This window comes from Jaculus jaculus, chromosome 8 (genome assembly GCF_020740685.1).
Source record: "Jaculus jaculus isolate mJacJac1 chromosome 8, mJacJac1.mat.Y.cur, whole genome shotgun sequence".
Lineage (NCBI taxonomy): Eukaryota > Metazoa > Chordata > Mammalia > Rodentia > Dipodidae > Jaculus > Jaculus jaculus.
The window spans coordinates 111,733,140-111,755,036 of NC_059109.1; the positions used below are offsets into that span (position 1 = coordinate 111,733,140).

A 21,897-nucleotide genomic window follows, 5' to 3' on the forward strand; every position below is an offset into this window, starting at 1 on the left:
GAATCTACCAGAAAGCCAAGGGCAAGGCCTGCATGCTTGCTCCAGATTGCTGTGAATACTTCTTTACCTCATTGATACTGTTGATGTCTCCCAGAACGAAGAAAATGAAGTGTCAAGGTCAATGTAAAATCTGTTAGTCTTGTGTGATGGCACACACCTTTAATCCTAGCACTTGGGAGAATGAGGTAGAAGGGTCACCATGAGTTTGAAGCCAGCCTGGGCTACAGAAAAAGTTCTAAGTTAGCCTGGGCTAGAATGAGACCCTACTTTAGAAAAAACACCAAAAAATTTTTACTGTTTTATAGTACGTCATGCTTAGGGATGTCATTTAGATCTGGATTATCTGGCTTTTTCTAGCAACCAGAAGGGTTTTTTTTTTTTTTTTTTTTTTTTTTTGGTTTTTCAAGGTAGGGTCTTGCTCTAGTCCATGCTGACCTGGAATTCACTATGTACTCTCAGGGTGGCCTCCAACTCTTGGTAATTCCCCTACCTCTGCTTCTTGAGTGCTGGGATTAAAGGTGTGCGCCACCACACCTGACTTCTAGAAGAATCTTTTTCAGACTCCCCTTTTTTTTGTTTTTTTGAGGTAGGGTCTCACTCTATCTCAGGCTGACCTGGAGTTAACTGTGTAGTCTCAGATTGGCCTTGAACTCATGGCAATCCTCCTGCCTCTGCCTCCCATGTGCTGGGATTAAAGGCATGCCCAACCATGTCTGGCTAAGACTTCATTTTTTTAAAATATGTTTTTTTAAAATTTTAATTAATTAATTTATTTGACAGAGAAAGAGGGGGAGAGAGAAAGAGAGAAAAAAAAGAATGGGCATGCCAGGGCTTTCAGCCAGTGCAAATGAACTCCAAGACGCATGCGTCCCCTCGTGCATCTGGCTAACATGGGTCCTGGGGAATCAAACCAGGGTCCTTTGGCTTTGCAGGCAAACACCTTAATCACTAAGCCATCCCTCCAGCCCCAAAAATGTTTTTTTTTAACTTGAGAGTATGGCTGTGTCAGAGCCTCATGACATTGCAAGAAAACTCAGATACATGTGCCACTTTGTGTGCCTGGCTTTAAATGGATACTGGGGAATTGACCCCTGGGCTGTCAGGCTTTGCAAGCCAGCGCCTTTAACCACTGAGCCATCTCTCCACTCCATCTGTTTCAGACTAATGAGAGCAGGACTGCCCTACTTCAGCTCCACAGTGGGTGATGGTTCTTTTTTGGACACTGTCTTACTGTGTAGCTCTGGCTGGCTTAGAACTTGCTATGTAGACCAGATTGGCCTTAAACTTGTAGTAATCCTCCTGCTTATGCCTTCTGAGTGCTGGGGTTCTAGGCATGTGCCACAATGCCTAGCTCTTTTAACAGAATTAAATCCAGACTGTTTAATGGTCTGCAGAGCCCTGTCGTAATCTGTCCTTTCTACTTCTTTCACTGCTGTTCTTATTCTTTCTTGCTTTCTGAGACCTTGAGGCTGCTCCTTTCTGATGGTTAGGGTAGCCTTTGTTTCAGAGAGCGTTCCCCTGACCACACTCCCTACCCCCCCCCCCTTCATTGGCCAGGTGCTTGCTGTATTGGGTCAGTGTCAGATCTCCCACTGCTAGGGTGTAGGACTCCCCCTGCCAGGCACCTTGTCTTTCTTTTTTGTTTCTTTCCCAGTTCCTGGGTCCATGCCCAACATGTAGTAGAGCTCAGGCTGAATGAATGGGGATGGCTGAACACTCACTGTACAGCACTGGCCTGGCGTGTGGGCATGAGGCTACAAGTTCAAGCCCCAGCATCTTCCAAAGTAAACGGTCAAAACTGGAGAAAATGAGATGGCTGAGCTGGAACTCATAGACCATGGCCCATATTTGCTAGTGTTTTAAATGAGCTTTGTAGTACGTAGTGGCTGGTACATGTAGTCCCAGACACGCAGGAGGCTGAGGCAAGAGGCTCACATGAGCTAGAAGTGTGAGGCCCCATCTCAAAATAAAAACATTTGTTGCTATGTGTTTATTGTTTTTAAAACTTGGCAGCTGGGTGTAGTGGCTGGTGCACACCTTTAATCCCAGCACTTGGGAGGCAGAGGTAGGAAGATCACTGTGAGTTCAAGACCACCCTGAGACCTTATAGTGAATTCCAGGTCAGTCTGGGCTAGAGCAAGACCTTACCTTGAAAAACCAAAACAAACAAAAAAACCTTGGTGGAAAGATGAGGGGGAGCATTTTCTGAGAAAGTGAGCAATGGGGCTGGGCAGGCTTGGGCATTTTTTAAAATTTTTATTTATTTATTTGAGAGAGAGAGAGAGAGCGAGAGGGAAAGAGGCAGACAGACAGACAGACAGACAGACAGAATGGGCGTGTCAAGGCCTCCAGCCACTGCAAATGAACTCCAGATGCATGTGTCACTTTGTGCATCTGGCTTACATGGGTCTTGGGAAACTGAACCAAGGTCCTTTGGCTTTGCAGGCAGTCGCCTTAACTGTTAAGCCATACCTCTAGCCCAGGCTGACCTGGAACTCACTCTGTAGCCCAGGCCAGTCTAGAACTCATGGCAGTCCTCTTGCCTCAGCCTCTGGCGTATTGGAATTAAATAATGCACTACCACACCCAGATAAGGATTCTTTTTCTTTTTAATATTTTATTTATTTATTAGAGAGGGGTGGCAGATAGAGAGAATGGACATGCCAGGGCCTGTAGCCCATGCAAATGAACGCCTGATGCATGTGCCACCTTGTGTATCTGGCTTTTGTGGGTGCTGAGGAATTTAACCTGGCTTTGGCTTCTCAGGCAAGCTCCTTAACTGCTAAGTCATTTCTCCAGCCCCAGACAAGGATTTTTAAGAGTTAAATGACAAATGTCTTTGAAAGTCCTGGTGCTAGTAGGCCCTCAGGTACCCTCCAGTCCCGAAGAGGTGCTGCATAGAATTAGTACCAAGGACTCACTTGTGAGGTTGTCACTTGACATTACCTTTGCAGTACCTAGGTTGTTGAAAATTATGAAAGTAGGTAGGTGATGGTGGTGGGGATTGAACCTAGAGCCTGCTGCATGCTAGGCAAACAAAGCACTCTACTGCTGTGCTACACACTGAGCCCAGTCTCTGATACATGTGCAGGGTTCCCCTGTTCCAGGCAGGCTCTCACTGTTGTTCAGGCTGACCTGCAACTTACTCCGTAGCCCCAGGCTGGCCTCAACTCATGGCAATGCTCCTACCTCTGCCTCCCCAGTGCTGGGAGTAAAGGCGTTTGTGCCTTCATGTATAGATGTTGCACCCCATTTATCTGCATATAGAGGCCAGAGGAGAATGTTGGGTTGCTCCCTTAACCCAAAGCTGCTGTCCATTAGCAAGTCCCAGCTATTGTCTGAGCTCTAACCATCCCCAATCTTGCCACTGGGGCTACAGATATGTGTGGCCATGCTTAGAGTTTTGCTTGGTTTCTAGGGAGTTGAACTTGGCAGCCTCTTAGTGCTTAAGGGGCAAGTGGTCTTAGCCACTCAGCCTTCTCTCCAGCCCTGGACTGATGTATTCTGAACAAAAAATTCTTGTTTGTGCATCATAAAAAGTACTTGTTAGTGCCTTAATAGTTTGTAGTTCTATATCAGTTGTATTAAATTGGGGCCTAGGGCTGGAGAGATGGCTTAGCGGTTAAGCGCTTGCCTGTGAAGCCTAAGGACCCCGGTTTGAGGCTCGGTTCCCCAGGTCCCACGTTAGCCAGATGCACAAGGGGGCGCACGCGTCTGGAGTTCGTTTGCAGAGGCTGGAAGCCCTGGCGCGCCCATTCTCTCTCTCTCCCTCTATCTGTCTTTCTCTCTGTGTCTGTTGTTCTCAAATAAATAAATAAAAATTATTAAAAAAAAAATAAATTGGGGCCTAAAGTTTAGATTGTCTGGTATTGGGCAGTTATTTCAGGTCATTTTATGCTTGGAACTGTTGGGATCCCAGTGTCTGGTTTCACCTCTCAGGGAAGAAGTATAGGCCTAAAAACTGAGTACTTGCACAAATTTCCTTTGGGAGACCCTGGGAAGCATTTGCCCTCACTTTGATGCTTACTGTAACATGAACCCTTTTCTTTTTACCTCATGTTGTAGAAGATGGCAGTGAACGTATACTCGACGTCAGTCACCAGTGATAACCTAAGTCGACATGACATGCTGGCCTGGATCAATGAGTCTCTGCAGTTGAATCTGACAAAGATAGAACAGTTGTGCTCAGGTAAGAGAAAGCCTCTGGACCACTATGTAAAGAAAACCCGTGGATCCTTAGGGAATATACAGGCTTGTACGTGATGAGCAGAGCCACCCAGAGAGACTGTTTTTCCTTTTAGCCCTACCCTGCTTCCTCTTTCAAAAGGCTTAAAAAAAAAAAAAAAAGCCTGCTTCTGACCCGCTTGTCCACTGTCTTTTGCTGCATAGACTGCATCTCAAAGCTTTGACTTCTTCATAGTGTCAGTACAAGTTACATTTCAAGCAGCTTGTTTAAAGGCACTAAGTGTGCTGTTTGTTTGTTTCTTGGTGCTAGAGATTGAACCCAGGGCCTCACATGTGCTGGGCCAGTGCTCTACCACTGAGCTGTATCCCAGCCATCTAGTTTTATTTTATTTAAAAAAATTTGAGCCGGGCGTGGTGGTGCATGCCTTTAATCCCAGCACTCGGGAGGCAGAGGTAGGAGGATCACCGTGAGTTCAAGGCCACCCTGAGATGACAGAGTGAATTCCAGGTCAGCCTGGACCAGAGTGAGACCCTACCTCGAAAAACCAAAAAAAAAAAAAAAAAAAAAAAAAAAAATTTGGAGGGTTTTATTACTCATTTTTATTTTTTGGGGGGAGGTGGAGAATGGGCATGCCAGGGCTTTTCAGCCACTGTGAACGAACTCCAGGCTGACCTGGAATTCACTATGTAGTCTCAGGCTGGTCTTGAACTATAGCAATCCTTCTACCTCCGCTTCCTGAGTGCTGAGATTAAAGGCATGTGCTCATTCTCTTTTTGTAAACATTATTTGTATGTGTGTTGATATAGATAGTTTCACCAGGGTCTCTTACTGCTGCAATCAAATGCCCTTATGTGGGTGATTGGAGCATTGAACCAGGCCAGGCTTCGCAAGCAAGTTGTTGCTTAATTTAACTGCTGCACCATCTCTCCAGGCCCTACCTTGAACTTTTCGTTTTGATTTTTCAAGGTAGGGTGTTGCTTCTCTAGCCTAGGCTGACCTGGAATCCACTATGTAGTCTCAGGGTGGCCTTGAACTCATGGCAATCTTCCTACCTCTCCCTCCCATGTGCTGGGATTAAAGGTGTGCACCACCATGCCTGGCCTGACCTTAAAATTTTGATTCTCCTCTTTCTACCTTCCTAGTGCCAGTGTTACAGGTGTAAGCCACCATGTCCAGCTTTTTCTTTCTTTCTTTAAAATATTTATTTGGGATAGGGAGCAGATAGAGAGCATGTCCAGCTTTTCTGTTGATTTTTGTCTTTTGAGAGAGTGCTGGGATTAAAGGCTTGTGCTACCGTACCCAGCATTCCCAGCCCTCTTTTTACTTTCTTTTTCAAAAATATATTTTATTTATTTATTTATTTGAGAGAGAGAATGGGTGCATCAGGGCCTTCAGCCACTGCAAACGGACTCCATATGCATGTGCCTCCTTGTGCATCTGGCTTCCATGGGTACCCGGGAATTGAACCAGGGTCCTTCAGCTTTGCAGGCAAATGCTTGACCTGCTTGACCACTAAGCCATCTTCTCTAGCCCTTTTTTGTTGTTTATTTGAGGTAGGATCTTGATCTAGCCCAGACTGACCTGGAATTCATTTTTTCAGTTTGAGCCTGGCCTTGAACTCAAGGTGATCCTCCTACCTCTGCCTCCCAAGTGCTGGGTTAAAGACATGTGTCACCATGCCTGGCACATTTTTTTTTTCCAAGGTAGGGTCTTGCTCTCTCCCAGGCTGACCTGGAATTTACTATGTAGTCTCAGGGTGGCTTCAAACTGATGGCGATCTACCTCTGGCTCCTGAGTGCTGGGATTAAAAGCATGCGCCACCATGCCTGGCTTGGCTCATTTTTTTTTTAATGTTTTTTTGTTTATTTTTATTTATTTATTTGATAGTGACAGACAGAGAAAGAGGCAGAGACAAAGAGAGAGAGAGAGAGATTGGGCATGCCAGGGCTTCCAGCCACTGCAAATGAACTCCAGAGGAGTGTGTCCCCTTGTGCGTCTGGCTATCGTGGGTCCTGGGGAATCAAGCCTCGAACCAGGATCCTTAGGCTTCACAGGCAAACGCTTAGCCACTAAGCCATTTCTCCAGCCCATTGGCTCATTAAAAAAAAAAAGATTATTTATTTATTTGAGAGAGAGACAGAGAAAGAAAGAATGGATGCACCAGGACCTCTAGTCACTGCAAACGAACTCCAGATGCATGCACCCTCTTGTGCATCTGTCTAATGTGGGTCCTGGGGAATCCAACCAGTGTCCTTAGGCTTTTAGTCCTTAACTGCTAAGCCATCTCCCCAGTCCTTGGCTCATTTTTTTTAATTGACCCTAAAACACACACACACACACACACACACACACACACACACTTTTATTTATTTCCAAAGAGAAGAGAGAGAATGGGAGTGTCAGAGACTACTGCTGCAGCAAAGGAACTCCAGATGCATGTGCAGCTTTGTGCATTTGGCTTTATGTGGATACTGGGGAATAAAACCCAGGCTACCAGGCTTTGCAAGCAAATGTCTTTAACTGCTGAGCCACCTCTGTAGCTCCTACCTTTTTTTTGGTAGATATTTTTATCTGTTTATTTGCAAAGAGAATGAATGAATGAGAGATTGAGAATGAGTATACCCGAACTTTACTGCAAACAAACTCCAGATACATGCACCACTTTGTGCACCTGGCTTTATGTAGGTACTGGGGAATAGAACCTAGGCCGGCAGGCTTTGTGAGCAAGCATATTTAACTACTGAGCCATCTGTCCAGCCCCAGCCCTCTTTTAAATTTTATTTATTTATTTTTTATAAATAATTAGTTTTTCTTTGTTTCCTTTAATTATTTGAGACAGAGAGAGAGCAAGAAAGAGAATAGACAAGCCAAGGCCTCTAGCCACTGCAGCCAAACTCCAAGCGCATGCATTACCATGTACATCTGGCTTATGTGGGACCTGGAGAATCAAACTTGGTTCCTTTGGCTTTGCAGGCAAGTGCCTTAACTGCTAAGCCACCTTTCCAGTCCTTGAATTTTATTTATTTGAGGGAAAGAGAAAGAGGCAGATAGCCAGGGAGCCTAGTCACTACAAAAAAACTCAGATGCATATACACCACCTTGTGCATCTGTCCATCCCTCTTTATTTTTTTTTATTTTTTGAGGTAGGGTATTGCAATAGCCCAGGCAGACCTGGAATTCACTGTGTATTCTCAGGGTGGTGATCCTCCTACCTCTGCTTCCCAAGTGCTAGTATTAAGGGTATGTGCCACCACGCTCGGCCTCATTTTTACTTTTTACAGAATCTTAAGTTTCCCAGGCTGGCTTTTACTCACTCTGTTGCCTGGGCTGGCCATGAATCTTGTGATCCTCCTACTTGAGTTTTCTGAGTAGCTGGGATTACAGGCCTGCACTACCAGGCTCAGCTATGTAAATACTTTTCAAATACCTCCTTGCTTTACTTCTCAGTGTACTTCCTAAAGGTTAGTGCAATTTATAGCTCCATTTTCACATTGGAAAATGGTTCAGAGAATTGAAGTAAGTCTAGCCATGTAGAACCAAGAAAACAATTGGGATTGAACCTCTGAACAAGTCAGGAACCTGAATTCTTCAACCCTTAGACCCTATTTGTTGTAGACAATTTTCTTTCCTGACTGCCAACATTTGTGTTGATTTTTTAAAATATCACTTACCTGGTTCCTGCCTTGTTCAGGGCTTGTGCTTCCTTTTCTTCTTTTGGGTCCTCATTTTTGTTTCACTTGTCCGTTTTAGTTCTTTGGTGTCTTACACATATGGAGGGTCAGCTGTGTGTGAAGTTACACAGCAAAGCCAAAGCAGTGGTCCTCATGACTCACTTTCATTGAGCCATACTTCCTTTATCAGTCATAAAACATAGGTTGTTAGCCTTAGCTTTGTGTTGCTTTCCCCCACTATCTGTTGGTTTTCTCAGTCTTCATGTCTATGTTACTGTTTTTTTGGAGACTGCTAAAAACACTGTTGCCGCATGATCTGTGAGTCATGTGGAGTGAGGTCATCCTTGTTTTTGATGGAGATAGCTTTCTCACCAAACATTGCCTCTTTCTATAAATATCCTCCAAAGTCTTTTTCACTTCAGTTAATTTGAAAATACATCTCTCTTCCTGTGTAAATAAATTATACATGTGCCAGTCTGGCCCCTTATCACACGCAGGCCAGGACTGTCATGGACAGCACTGGGCATGAAGGAAGGGGTGTAGTCTGCTCTGAGACACATGACTGGATGCATCACTTGGTGGTCTAGTCTAGTTCGTCAGCTGTAAACTGAGCACTAGTCCTGGTGCACCTGTTTGGCTATTGTTAGAGTCCTTGGTAATACTTTTGGTGGTATGCTAAATGCTGGACGTGAATGGAGATCTCTGCAGGGCTTGCATCTCTAGTTAACACATGGGGAGAGTGCCCCTTGGGCACAATCCATGCATTAAGCCCGAGTTTGAGCCTAGATCTCTCTCCCTCTTTTTGTTTCTTTTCTCTCTCTCTACAGGGTCTCACTCAGGCCCAGGGTGGAGCTAGAACTCATCCTGTATCTCAGGCTGGTGAACTCATGGTGATCCACCTGCTGTATTTTCCCAGATGCTGGATTACAAACATGAGCTGCTGTGCCTAATTATTTTATTTCATTTTTTGTGACAAGGTTTCATTCTGTAGCTTCGGCTAGCCTAGAACTTGCTATGTGTTTCAGGTTGGCCTTGGCCTCTAACTCACAGCAGTCTGCCTGCCTCTGCCTCCCCAGGGACTTGGATTACAGGTATTCCATCGGTCTATGTCTTCAACTCAGAAACGAAGTGGCCTCTTCCTGCTATAGACTTGGGCCACTACAGAGAAGACTTGGTTCTTTTGTTAGCCTGCTTGCACTGTGAGCCTTTGTCTTGGCCATGGCTGCATTTGTCATTAAGGCACAGAGTGGAAGAAGCACCCCTCTTTTCACTTGTTTTCTTCCTGAGATGAGACATTTGTGAAAAGGCCAGGCATGGTGCTGCACACCTGCAATCTCAGCCCTTTGGTCTGAGGAAAGAGAATCTAAGGCCAGCCTAAGCTTCATAATGAGACCTTGTCTCTAGATGGCCAGAAGTTTTCAGCTGTTTTCTTGTAAAAAAAACAGCTGTCATGCCATTTTCTTTTGAAAAATTGTCTTTTTGGAGCTGGACAGATGGCTCAGTGGGTAAAAGTGGTTCCTGTGCAAGAATTAGGACCTGGGGATGCCTGAGGTTACTTGAGTTCCATTCTCCAGTGCCCATGTCACCAACTGGGCATGGCCATGAGTGTCTGTAACTCTAGTCACCTGAGGCTTGCGCAACTGGAAGCCCCAGAATCAGGAAACAACACAGATGAGCAGTGGAGCGGAGGGTACCTGACATTCTCTGGCCTCTGCGTACACCACATACCACACAATTCACCTACAAAAAATTTCCTGTTCTTGTTTTCTGATTGTAAAAAGCAATACTGTTTGTAATACATAATTTAAAAAATACCACAACCTTGGGCTAGAGAGATGGCTTAGCGGTTAAGGCATTTGCCTGCAAAGCCAAATATCCTGGTTCGATTCTCTAAGACCCACATAAACCAGATGCACAAGGGGGCACATGCATCTGGAGTTCATTTGTAGTGACTGGAGGTCCTGGCGTGCCCATTCTCTTTCTCTATCTCTTTCTCAAATAAATAAATAAAATATTTAAAAAATACTACCTTATGGGCTGGAGAAATTACTTAGTGGTTAAGGTACTTGCCTGCAAAGCCTAAGAACCCATGTTTGACTCTCCAGATCCCATGTAAGCCAGATGTACAAAGGTGAGGCAAGCACGAGGTCACACATGTCCACTAGGTGGTGCAAGCATCTGGCGTTCAATTTCAGTGGCTGAGGCCCTTGCACGCCAATTCTCTCGCTCTCTAAAATTAAAAAAAAACACTGCATGGACTTTACTGACCTTTTTGTTTTGAGGTGAGGTTTCACTCTAGCCAAGGCTGACCTGGTATTCACTGTAGTTTCATGGTAGCCTTGAACTCACAGCAATCCTCCTACCTCTGCCTTCTGAGTACTGGGATTAAAGGCATACACCACCATGCCCAGCTTTTACTGACCATTTTTAATCTACACAGTACTGGCCAAAGCTTTTAATGTTTCCTTCCTATAAAAAAAATCCTTATTTTTATGCATGCAAGGTGTATGTTTTTGTATCTGTTTCCCATTTTTGCAGATTTATGTGTGTGTGAAGTGCATGTGTGTATGTAAATTTGCGTATGTAGGCTCGTGTGTGTGTGTGTGTGTGTGTGTGTGTGTGTGTGTGTAGGTTGGCCAGCCAGAGGTTGACTTCAGATGTTTTTTTCAGTTGCTCTCCATGTATTTACTGTAGCAGTCTCTCTCATTTGAATCTAGACCTCAGTGGTTTGATTAGAACAGGGATGCCCTGTCCCTGCCTCCCACAGCTGGGATTACACACGGGTTGCCATGCCCACCCGGATTTTCCTTGAGTGCTGGAATCTGCACTCCAGCCCTCACATTTACATGGCAAGTGTTTACTCACAGACTCGTCTTCCCAGCCCCTTGATTTTTATTTCACTGTTAGATCCTGAATTTTTACTCTAAACAGAAAGTTGTTGTTTTTTTTTTAATGTTTGCGTAAAATTTTCTCAGGAAGGTTGGGCTTGGTAGTGCAGGCCTGATATCCCAGCAACTTGGAAAGCTGAGGCAGGACGATCATAAACTAAAGGCCTGTCTCAGCTGTTGCTTGATTTTATGGCTTATTTGGGTAACTTAGCAAGACTATCTCAAAATAAAAGCTGGGCTGAGGAGATGGCTCAGTTATTAAAGGTGCTTGCTTGCAAAGCCTGTTTAGCCTGGGTTCCGTTCCCCAGCACTTTCTTAAAGCCAGATACAAAATAAGTGGCACATGCATCTGGCATTTGTAGTGGCAAGAAACCCTGGTATGCTTGTGCACATACACACATACAGATACATAATAAATAACAAGAGTTAAAAACAAAGGGCTTCTAAGCCAGAGTACCTAAATTCCAGTCTTCAGGCTCTGTGTAAAAGCCAGAAGCCATGGCTGGTGGGCGTCTGAAATTTCAGCACACTGACCCTGAGATGAGAGGTAGACAGGAGAATTCCTGCAGACTCGTGCTGAGGGCACAGCAAAGAAGCTCAGCAGGAGAACCAGAGAAAAGCCTGCCTCAGAGGTGGGCAGGTGAAGGAAGAGCAACCTGAAAGTAGTCTGTGACCTCCACAGACTGTAGTAGCAACAGAGCGAGGTGGATAATTGGATGCTAAGCTGTGTACCTGAGTAATATTCTTCCTTGTGGGAGCTAGTGTGCTTCCTGTTGGTACTTTCTCATTTGTCCTTGTCCTTAGCTAGGTATTCAGTTTGTTTATTCTAAGAGGAGGTCTTGCTGTGTTGCTTAGCCTGGTCTTGAACTTGATTAACCCTTCTGAGGGACTATAGTCACATGCCTTGGGATAGTCACTTTTTATTTATTTTAATTGGGTTGCCCCCATATTTATTAGCCTAATGCTATATGTACTTATTTTTTTTTCTTTTGATTTTTTGAGGTAGGGTCTCACTCTAGCCCTGGCTGACCTGGAATTCACTATGGAGTCTCAGGGTGGCTTCGAATTTACAGCAGTCGTCCTACCTCTGCTGGGATTAAAGGCGTGTGCCACCACACCCGGCTCTGTGTACTTTTTTTTTTTTTTTTTTTTTGGCGCAGGCTCTCTAGTTTAGGCTGACCCAGAACTTACTGTGTAGTTCAGGCTGGCCTCAAATTCAAGGTGCTCCTCCTTCAGTCCCCCAAACGCTGGGTGTACACCACCATGCCCTGCTTCTGTGTATTTTTGCTTGTGTGTTGGTACTTGTCCATGAGTGTGGTGGCCAGAGGTTGATTTCAGGTGTCTTCTATAGTTCTCGTATGTGTGTGTGTGTATATGTATAGTTTATGAGACAGAGAGAGAAACAGAGAAAGAATGGGCCTCTAGCCAGTGCAAGCAGACTCCAGATGCATGTGCCACCTTGTGTATTTGGCTTACGTGGATCCTTTGGTTTTGCAGGCAAGCGCTTTAACGACTAGGCTGTCTCCCCAGCCCTACCTTATATTTTGAGATGGTTTCTCACTGAACCTGGAGCTCACTGACTCCTAGAGTAACCAGCAAGTTCCAGGATCTGCTTGTCTCTTCCTGCCCGGTGCTAGGATTACAAGCATGCACCACCATGCCTGTTTTTTTTTTTTTTTTTTGTTTGTTTGTTTTTCGAGGTAGGGTCTCACTGTAGCCCAACTGACCTGGAATTCACTATGGAGTCTCAGGGTGGCCTCGAACTCACGGTAATCCTCCCACCTCTGTCTCCCGAGTGCTGGGATTAAAGGCGTGCGCCACCACGCCCGGTTTGTTTTTTTATTTTTTTGAGGTAGGGTCTCATTCTAGACCAGGCTGACCTGTAATTCACTACAAAGTCTCAGGGTGGCCTTGAACTCACAGCAATCCTCCTATCTGTGCTTCCCGACTGCTGGGATTAAAGGCGTGCGCCACCACTCCTGGCTCCCATGCCTGGTATTTTTAAAACAATATATTTTATTTATTTATTATTTATTTGAGAGAGAGAGAGAGTGGGCATTCCAGGGCCTCTAGCAACTGCAAGCGAACTCCAGATGCATGTGCCCCCTTGTGCATCTGGCTTACGTGGGTACTGGAGAGTTGAACTGAGATCCTTTGGCTTTGCAGACAAATGCCTTTTTTTTTTTTTTTTTAAAGAACTAGTACAAGCCAGGCGTGGTGGCGCATGCCTTTAATCCCAGCACTCTGGAGGCAGAGGTAGGAGGATCGCCATGAGTTCAAGGCTACCCTGAGATGACGGAGTTAATTCCAGGTCAGCCTTGATCAGAGTGAGACCCTACCTTGAAAAACCAAAAAAAAAAAACAAACCCCAAAAAAAACTCAAAAAAAAAAAAAAAAAAAAAAAAACAACTCCCAGTACAGAAAGTGGATTCTTTTCTTTCTATTTTTGGAGGTAGGGTCTCACTCTAGTCTAGGCTGACCTGGAATTCACAGTGTAGTCTCAGGCTAGATTCTTCCTACCTCTGCCTTCCAAGTGCTGGGATTAAAGGCGTGTACCACCACATCCAGCAGAAAGTGGATTTTTGAAATCCCCTGTATCCTTGTACGGAGGAATCTGTCCTTGTGAAAAATTGGAAAATGTTGCCCTTTTATTGTTCTAGGCATGCACTTTTATTTTTGGTGGTCATTTTATTGTCATGATGATTTCAAATAAATTTTAATAGAATTTAAAAAAAAATATTTATTTGACAGAGAGGCAGTTAGAGAATGAACAGGCATGCCAGGGCCTCTAGCCACTGCAAACACATTCCAGATGCATGTGGCACCTTGTACATTTGGCTTTATGTGGGTACTAGGGAATTGAATCCATGTCCTTAGGCTTTGTAGGCAGGTGCTGAGCCATCTGTCCAGCTCCCATGTTACAACTTTTAATATCTCTCTGGGGGCTGAGAATGTAGCTCATTTGGTAAAGTATTTGGCTAGTATGCATGGAGCCCTGGTTTCATTCCCAAGCACTACATAAAACTGGGTGTGATGTCACATGCTTGTAATACCAGCCTCTGAAATAGAAGCTGGAGCATCAGAAGGTCGTCATTCTTGACGATATAATCAGTTTGAGCTCAAAACTAGCCTGAGCTACATGAGACTTGTCTCAAATAAAAAAGGGTTAAGTAGCTAGGTGTGGTGGTACACACCTTTAGTCCCAGCACTTGTGAGGCTGAGGTAGGAGGATCGCTGTGCATTTGAGGCCACCCTGAGACTATATAGTGAATTCCATGTCAACCTGGGTTAGAGCAAAGACCCTACCTTGGAAAAAAAAAAAAGAGAAAAAAATGGGGGTGGGGTTTAGTAGATATGGAACACCATGCTTTTGTTTGTTTGTTTGTTTGTTTTTCAAGGTAGGGTCTCCCTCTAGCCCAGGCTAACCTGGAATTCACTATGCATTCTCAGGGTAATCTTGAACTCACAGCCATCCTCCTATCTCTGCTTCCCAAATGCTGGGGTTAAAGGCGTGCACTTCCACGCCTGGCCACCGTGCTTTTTTTTTTTTTTTAATTTTTTTAAAATTATTTATTTATTTATTTGAGAGCGACAGACACAGAGAGACAGACAGATAGAGGGAGAGAGAGAGAATGGGCGCGCCAGGGCTTCCAGCCTCTGCAAACGAACTCCAGACGCGTGCGCCCCCTTGTGCATCTGGCTAACGTGGGACCTGGGGAACCGAGCCTCGAACCAGGGTCCTTAGGCTTCACAGGCAAGCGCTTAACCGCTAAGCCATCTCTCCAGCCCTTTTTTTTAAATTTTTATTAACATTTTCCATGATTATAAAAAAATATCCCATGGTAGTTCCCTCCCTCCCCACCCCCACACTTTCCCCTTTGAAATTCCATTCTCCATCACATCACCTCCCCATTACAATCCACTGTGCTTTTTTAATAGTAATATTCAGTGGCCTAAAGTTTACTATATTTTTGTTGTTGTTGGTTTTTTGAGGTAGGTTCTCACTCTGGCTCAGGCTGACCTGGAATTCACTATGTAGGCTCAGGGTGGCCTCAGACTCATGGCAATCCTCCTACCTCTGCCTCCTGAGTGCTGGGATTAAAGGCGTGCACCACCATGCCCGGCCATAAAGTTTACTGTTTTTGTGTTGTGTTACTGTTTATTCAGGAGCTGCATATTGTCAGTTTATGGACATGCTGTTCCCTGGCTCCATTGCCTTGAAGAAAGTGAAGTTCCAAGCCAAGTTAGAACATGAATATATCCAGAACTTTAAAATACTACAAGCAGGTTTCAAGAGGATGGGTGTTGACAAAGTAAGTAAACTTTCTTCCTTCATTTAGATTTATTAATTTTTTCTTTTTTAAATTATTTTATTTATTTATTTGAAAGTGACAGAGAGAGAAAGAGGCAGATAGAGAGAGAGAATGGGCACGCCAGGGCCTCCAGCCACTGCAAAGGAACTCTAGATGCATGCGCCCCCTTGTGCATCTGGCTAACGTGGGTCCTGGGGAATCGAGCCTTGAACCGGAGTCCTTAGGCTTCACAGGCAAGTGCTTAACTGCTAAGCCATTTCTCCAGCCCCAGATTTATTAATTTTTTAAACCTATATTTATTTATGATAGAGAAAGAGACAGAAAGAGAGAATGGGCATGCCAGGCCCTCTAGCCACTGCATACAAAGTCCAGGCACATGTGCCCCCTTGTGCTAGATTTATTAATTTTTTTAAAAATTTATTTATTTTATGTATTAGAGAGAAAGAGGCAGATGGAGAGAATGGCCGTGTCAGGGCCTTCAGCCACTGTAAACAAACTCCACATGCATGTGCCACCTTGTGCATCTGGCTTACATGGGTCCTGGGGAATCAAACCTGGGTCCTTTGGCTTCCCAGGCAAATTCCTTAACCGCTAAGCCATTTCTCCAGCCCATTAATTTTGTTTTTATTTTTGAAATAATTTTACAATGTTGCTCAGGCAGAGGTTGAAGTCACTGTGTAGCCCAGGCTGTCTTTGAACTTGTGGTAATCCTCTTAAGCCTCCTGAGTATTGGGGACACAGTTGGGAGCCACTGGGCTTATTCTTTTTTTTTTTTTTTTTTTTTTTTGCATATGATAGTATTTGGGTGGTGTGTTATGTTGTTTGTATGGGTGAAAAAGTGAGTAGGAAAGTGTGTAGCCAGGACTTGCCTCAAACTCCTGATCTTCTTGCCTCTGTCTCTTCAGCAAAATTCTTCTGGTGTGCATCACCTCAGTGGCTGCTTAATTATTCCTAACTCAGGATTGGTGCTAAAGATATGGATGGTAGGCTGGAGAAGTGGCTCAACAGTTAAGGCACTTGCCCATAGAGCCTAACAACCCAGTAGCTAGAGCAAGACTCTACCTCAAAAAACAAAATCAAACCAAAAAAAGATGTGGGTGGTAGACTATGACTTTGAAATTGTCTTTTCTCTATGTACTTCTAAAAAATGTTTAGAGGCCTGGAGAGATGGCTTAGCAGTTAAGCGCTTGCTTATGAAGCCTGAGGACCCTGGTTTGAGGCTCGATTCCCCAGGACCCACGTTAGCCAGAAGCACAAGGGGGCGCACGCGTCTGGAGTTCATTTGCAGTGGCTGGAGGCCCTGTCGCCATGCCCATTCTCTCTCTCTCTCTCTCTGCCTTTCTCTCTGTGTCTGTCACTCTCAATTAAATAAATTAAAAAAATGAACAAAAAATTAAAAAAAAATAATAAAATGTTTAGAAATTAAAAAAAAAAATATTAGAGAATGAGAGAATACAGACAAGCCAGGGCCACTTGCTGCTGTGAATGAACTCCAAACTCATGTGTCACTTTGTGTCTGGCTTTATATGTGTACTGGAGATTTGAACCCAGGGTTGTAGGCTTTGCAAGCAAGTGCCTATAACTCCTGGGCCATCTAAGCCCTTTTAAAATTTTTTATAGACACCGTCCAGGTTATATAGACCATAAACCATGATCTCAAGCCCCTCCAACTGTTCTTCCTTGTTTATGTCCTTCTTTGCTCTAGTTAACATATTCCTACCTCTGCTCCCCTCTCTGTCTTTCTTGTCTATGAATTTTAGTAAGTGAAGTAGTCAACATGTGACTAAATTTTAGTTAATCTCTAGCGGTCTGCCGTCTCTCAAACTCTGGACTTGTGTAAACTGTACTGACTTGATTCTGTACTTTGATCTGTTTTCAAGTTAGATTTGGTTTCTCTTGGTTTTAAAAATTTTTTCTTGTTTTTTTTATTGACAACTTCCATATTTACAAACAATAAACCATAATTCCCTCACTTTCCCCTTCTAAAATCCACTTTCCATCATATCCCCTCCCTCTGTCTGTTAGTCTCTCTTTTACTTTGATGTCATCATCTTTTCCTCCTATTATGAGAAGGTAATACTAGGCACTGCAAGGTCATGGATATCAAGGCCAGTTTCTGGACGGTTGCATTATAAGCAATCCTACCTTTCCTTTGGCTCTTACATTCTTTGCGTCACCTCTTTGGCATTGTACCCTGAGCCTTGGAGGGTGTGATAGAGATGTTTCTGTGTTGAACACTCCTCCGTCACTTTTAGCACTATGGTGCCTTTTGGGTCATCCCTGTGGTCACAACCATCTGAAAAGAGAAGCTTCTGTAACCAAAAGTGAGGATAGTAAAGTCAGGCGTGGTGGCACATGCCTTTAATCCCAGCACTCAGAGACAGAGGTAGGTGGACCACTGTGAGTTTGAGGCTACCCTGAGATCATCCAGGTCAGCCTGGGCTAGAGTGAGACCCTACCTCAAAAACAAAACAAAACAAAAAACCAAAAAGGTGAGGATAGCGTTAATATATGGGTATGAACACATTAAGTGAAGTGCTTACAGGGCAGTTTGGTAGACATAATATATACGCATTCACTTATACAAGAGCAGGTGTTACACCACTAGGGCTCGTGACCTCTCCCACCATAGGCTTTGTATTAGGTTTTCAGTACCAGGCATGTATTCCCTCCCATAGAGCAGGCCTCCAGTCCAATTAGAGAGCAGTTGGTTTCCCCCATATCAGACATGCCACTATAGCACTTGCTTGGTCTTTTAGCTTGGTTAGCCAAACTTGAGGTTTGCAGTGTCCACTGTTTTCACTGCTGATGGCTTTTGTTGATGTGCAGCTTTTTCCAGCTTTCTGTCAGCTCGTCTACACCAAGGAAGGTTTAAGCTCAGTTCCAGGTTGATTTCTCAGTGACCTTATAGCCCAGGCATGTGGAGTCTTCAGCAGTAGGGTCTTACCATCTATTTCTGGTGGGAAACCAAGAGCCTTGGCAGTAGCCTATAATGTTTTGTGGGCAACAAGGATTTTCCTGGCTAACAACTCACTGGAAGGTATCCATCCCATCCCTAAGCACTGAAATTTTTCTAGTAACAACCTGTGGCTTCTGGGTATTCCATTATTCAAAGTCTTTCATGGTCTTTTTAGGTAGAGTGTCGCTGTAGCCCAGGTTGACATGGGCTTCATTATGTAGTCTCAGAGTGGCCTCCAATTCACAGTGATCTTTGTCCCTCTGCCTCTTGAGCACTGGGATTAAAGGTGTGTGCCACCACGCCCGGCTCTTTCTGTTTATCCCTCCTTCCCTCCCGTGTTCTCTCTCCTTTATTTGAGATCGGTTTTATTGTGTATCTAGGCTGACTTCAAGTTTGGTATCTTCTTGCTTCAGCTTATACAAGTGCTCATACAAATGTGCACTGCACCAGGCCAGGGAATTTCTCTCTCTAAAACCTTGTAGAATGTGTTTGAAGGTGCATTTGTGACTTTTGTGATAGGTGTTTCTTTCCTTTCCTCCCTTAGCTAAGATCTAACCCATGGCCTTGTGCCAATTCAGCAAGCCCCGTCTCTTGACCACTGAGCTGTATCTCCCAGCCCTTGTTGCTTTTACATTTCAGATTGCTTTTCTTAAATTTGAGGGGAATAGGGATTGGTACTCTATTGAAAGCAATCTTAGTTAAACTTGTTCTGTAAATTTAGAGGCTTAGTACTTTATACTATTTTGGTAGGTTGACAAGTTTGATGCTTGCTACAAACCTCTGCTTTGCTCTTGATTTTTTTTTTTTTTTCCTGCAGATAATTCCTGTGGATAAATTAGTTAAAGGAAAGTTTCAGGACAATTTTGAATTTGTTCAGTGGTTCAAGAAGTTTTTTGATGCAAACTATGATGGAAAAGATTATGATCCTGTAGCTGCCAGACAAGGTCAAGAGACAGCAGTGGCTCCTTCCCTTGTTGCTCCAGCTCTGAACAAACCGAAGAAACCTCTCGGCTCTGGCAGCACAGGTAACCCTCCCCCCCCCCCAAAAAAAAACACCTCATTTCCAGTAGTCCAGTAATGCCATTCAGCCCCCACTGAACCAGGGTTTTCTTTTATTCTTACTTTTGGTGGTACATAGGTTTGAACCTAGGACCTTGGGCATCCTAGGCAAGTGCTATATACTGAGCTACACCACAGCCCTGAATCAGAACTTTTGAATAGCTGTATAGGCTTGGGGACCTTCAGGAGCAAGATCTATGGCATGCAGCCGTCTGTTTGTTCTTTGTAGCTCTGTGAACCCTGTCATCCCTGTCCCCAGAATCCATCATCTGCCTCTATGAAATCGGAAGGTTAGTACTGGCCCCGGAGACCTGAATGAGTTAGTGTATGCTGTTTTTCCAAAGTTCTATAGATATGTGGAATAGGAGGCCCTCAGGCTACCTCACACAAGAGCTTTGGTCATGTGGGAAACAAGGGCATTGCATAGAAGTCTGAGAAGGTCAGTTACAAGAAGACCTGAATTCCGGGCCCCCACTCTTGTTCTAGGCTGTGTCTGTCGTGCTGTCTGCCAATAGACTAGCTTTCTGCTTGCTCAGGACTTCCTTTCCCTCCCTGAGCTTTAGCTGGAGTGTGGCTCTGGCTAGCTCTCCTGCCAGCAGAGAGTAGGAGGCAGTTGTTTTTCAAGGTAGGCTGTCACTCTAGCCCAGGGTGACTTGGAACTCACTCTGTAGACCAGATAGGCCTCAAACACACAGTGACCTCCTACCTCTGCCTTCTCAGTGCTGAGATTAAAGGTGTGCTTGCTGCTATAAATAAACTCCAGACTCATTTTTTTTTTTCAAAGCAGTGTTTCATTCTAATCCAGGCTGACCTGGAATTCACTATGGAGTCTCAGGTTGGCCTCAAACTCACAGTGACTACCTACCTCTGCCTCCTAAGTTCTGGGATTAAAGGCGTGCACCATTTTGTTTGTGACTGGCTTCATATGGGTACTGGGCATTTGAACCCAGTATTCATATCTTAGAGGCAGTTTTTAGTGTGTCCTCAGAAGCTTTTGGCTGTCAGGTTTTCCAGGGTTTATGTTCAGTAGTATGTTCATGGAGTATCTATGTGAGCATTGGGCTATGTAGCTGGATGACATTCCTCCTTTTCTAGAAGATGGCAAGGGTATATTAACTGAGATCACGTAGTACCATGAGAGAGGCAGACACATCTGGTGGTAGAGAAGGTGTGTGGATTACTGCTTTTCTTTCTGTTTTGTTTTGTTTTGATTTGGCTCTTCAAGGTAGGGTCTCGCTGTAGCCCAGGCTGATCTATATAATTCATTGTACTTTCAGGGTGGCCTTGAACTCACAGTGATTCTCCTACCTCTGCCTGATATTAAAGTACTGTGATTAAAGACGTGCACCACCACTCCCGGCTTTACTGTTTTTATTTATTTATTTATTCTTTTGGTTTTTTGAGGTGGAATCTTGCTGTAGTCCAGGCTGACCTGGAATTCACTGTGTAGTCTCAGGGTGGCCTTGAACTCATGGTGATCCTCCTACCCCCTGAGTGCTGGGATTAAAGGCATGCGCCACCACACCCGTCCTGTTTTTATTTTATTTATTTATTTATTTTATTTTTTTTTTGGTTTTTTGAGGTAGGGTCTCACTCTGGTCCAGGCTGACCAGGAATTAACTCTGTCATCTCAGGGTGGCCTTGAACTCATGGCAATCCTCCTACCTCTGCCTCCCGAGTGCTGGGATTAAAGGCGTGCGCCACCATGCCCGGCTTTATTATAATTTTTTAAAAATACTTTATTTATGTATTTTCATGAGAGAGAGAAAAAGGCAGAGAGAGAGAGAATGGGCATGCCAGGGCTTCCAGCCACTGCACACGAACTCCAGACACATGCGCCCCCTTGTGCGTCTGGCTAACGTGGGTCCTGCAGAATTGAACCTGGGTCCTTAGGCTACACAGGCAAACACCTTAACCGCTAAGCCATCTCCCTAGCTCCTGTTTTTATTTTTTAATTATATTTATTTATTTGAGAGAGAGAGAAAGGGTGGGGCAGGTAGATACAGAGAATGGTAGCACCAGGGCTTCTAGCCATGCAAACAAACTTCAAGTGCATGTGCCACCTTGTGCATCTCCCTTATGTGTGTACTGGGGAATTGAACCTGGGTTTGCAGGCAAGCATCTTAACCACTAAGCCAACTCCAGCCCCATTTTAAAATTTTTAAAAAAAAATAATTTATTTTTATTTATTTGAGAGGGAGGCAGGGGGAAGGGGAGAGAGAATGGGTGTGCTAGGGCCTCCAGCCACTGCAGATGAACTCCAGATGCATGTGCCCCCTTGTGCACCTGGCTTATGTGGGTCCTGGGGAATTGAACCTGGGTCCTTTGGTTTTGCAAACAAGCGCCTTAACTGCTAAGCCATCTCTCCAGCCTTCTTCTTTTTTTTTTTTAATCTTTTAACTGAAAATGACCATAATTGTAAACATTATCCCATGGTAATTCCCTTCCCCCACTTTCCCCTTTGAAACTCCACCCTCCATGATATCCCTTCTCCCTCTCAATTAGCCTCTCTTATTTTGATGTCATGATCTTTTTTTCCTATTTTGATGGTCTTGTGTAGGTAGTGTCAGGCACTCTGAGGTCATGGATGTCCAGGCCATTTTGTGTCTGGAGGAGCACGTTGTAAGGACCCCTACCCTTCCTTTGGATCTTACATTCTTTCAGCCATCTCTTCCACAATGGACCCTGGGCCATGGAAGTTGTGATTGAGATATTTCAGTGGTGAGCACTCCTCTGTCACTTCTTCTCAGTACCATAGTGCTTTCTGAGTCATCTCACGGTCACTGCCATCTGAAAAGAGAAGGTTCTCTAACCAAAAGTG

General features: G+C 44.4%; 1 protein-coding gene across 1 annotated transcript in view; it reads left to right on the forward strand.

The window, feature by feature from the left end:
• The window catches only part of Mapre1 (microtubule associated protein RP/EB family member 1), a 41,132-nt gene that overhangs the window by 3,796 nt on the left and 15,439 nt on the right, over positions 1-21,897 (forward strand). The window contains exons 2-4 of the mRNA XM_045157485.1: positions 4,066-4,189; positions 14,913-15,058; positions 18,835-19,042. Coding sequence (XP_045013420.1) covers positions 4,069-4,189; positions 14,913-15,058; positions 18,835-19,042 — 475 coding nt within the window. The 5' untranslated portion in view covers positions 4,066-4,068. The remainder of the gene's footprint in view (positions 1-4,065; positions 4,190-14,912; positions 15,059-18,834; positions 19,043-21,897) is intronic.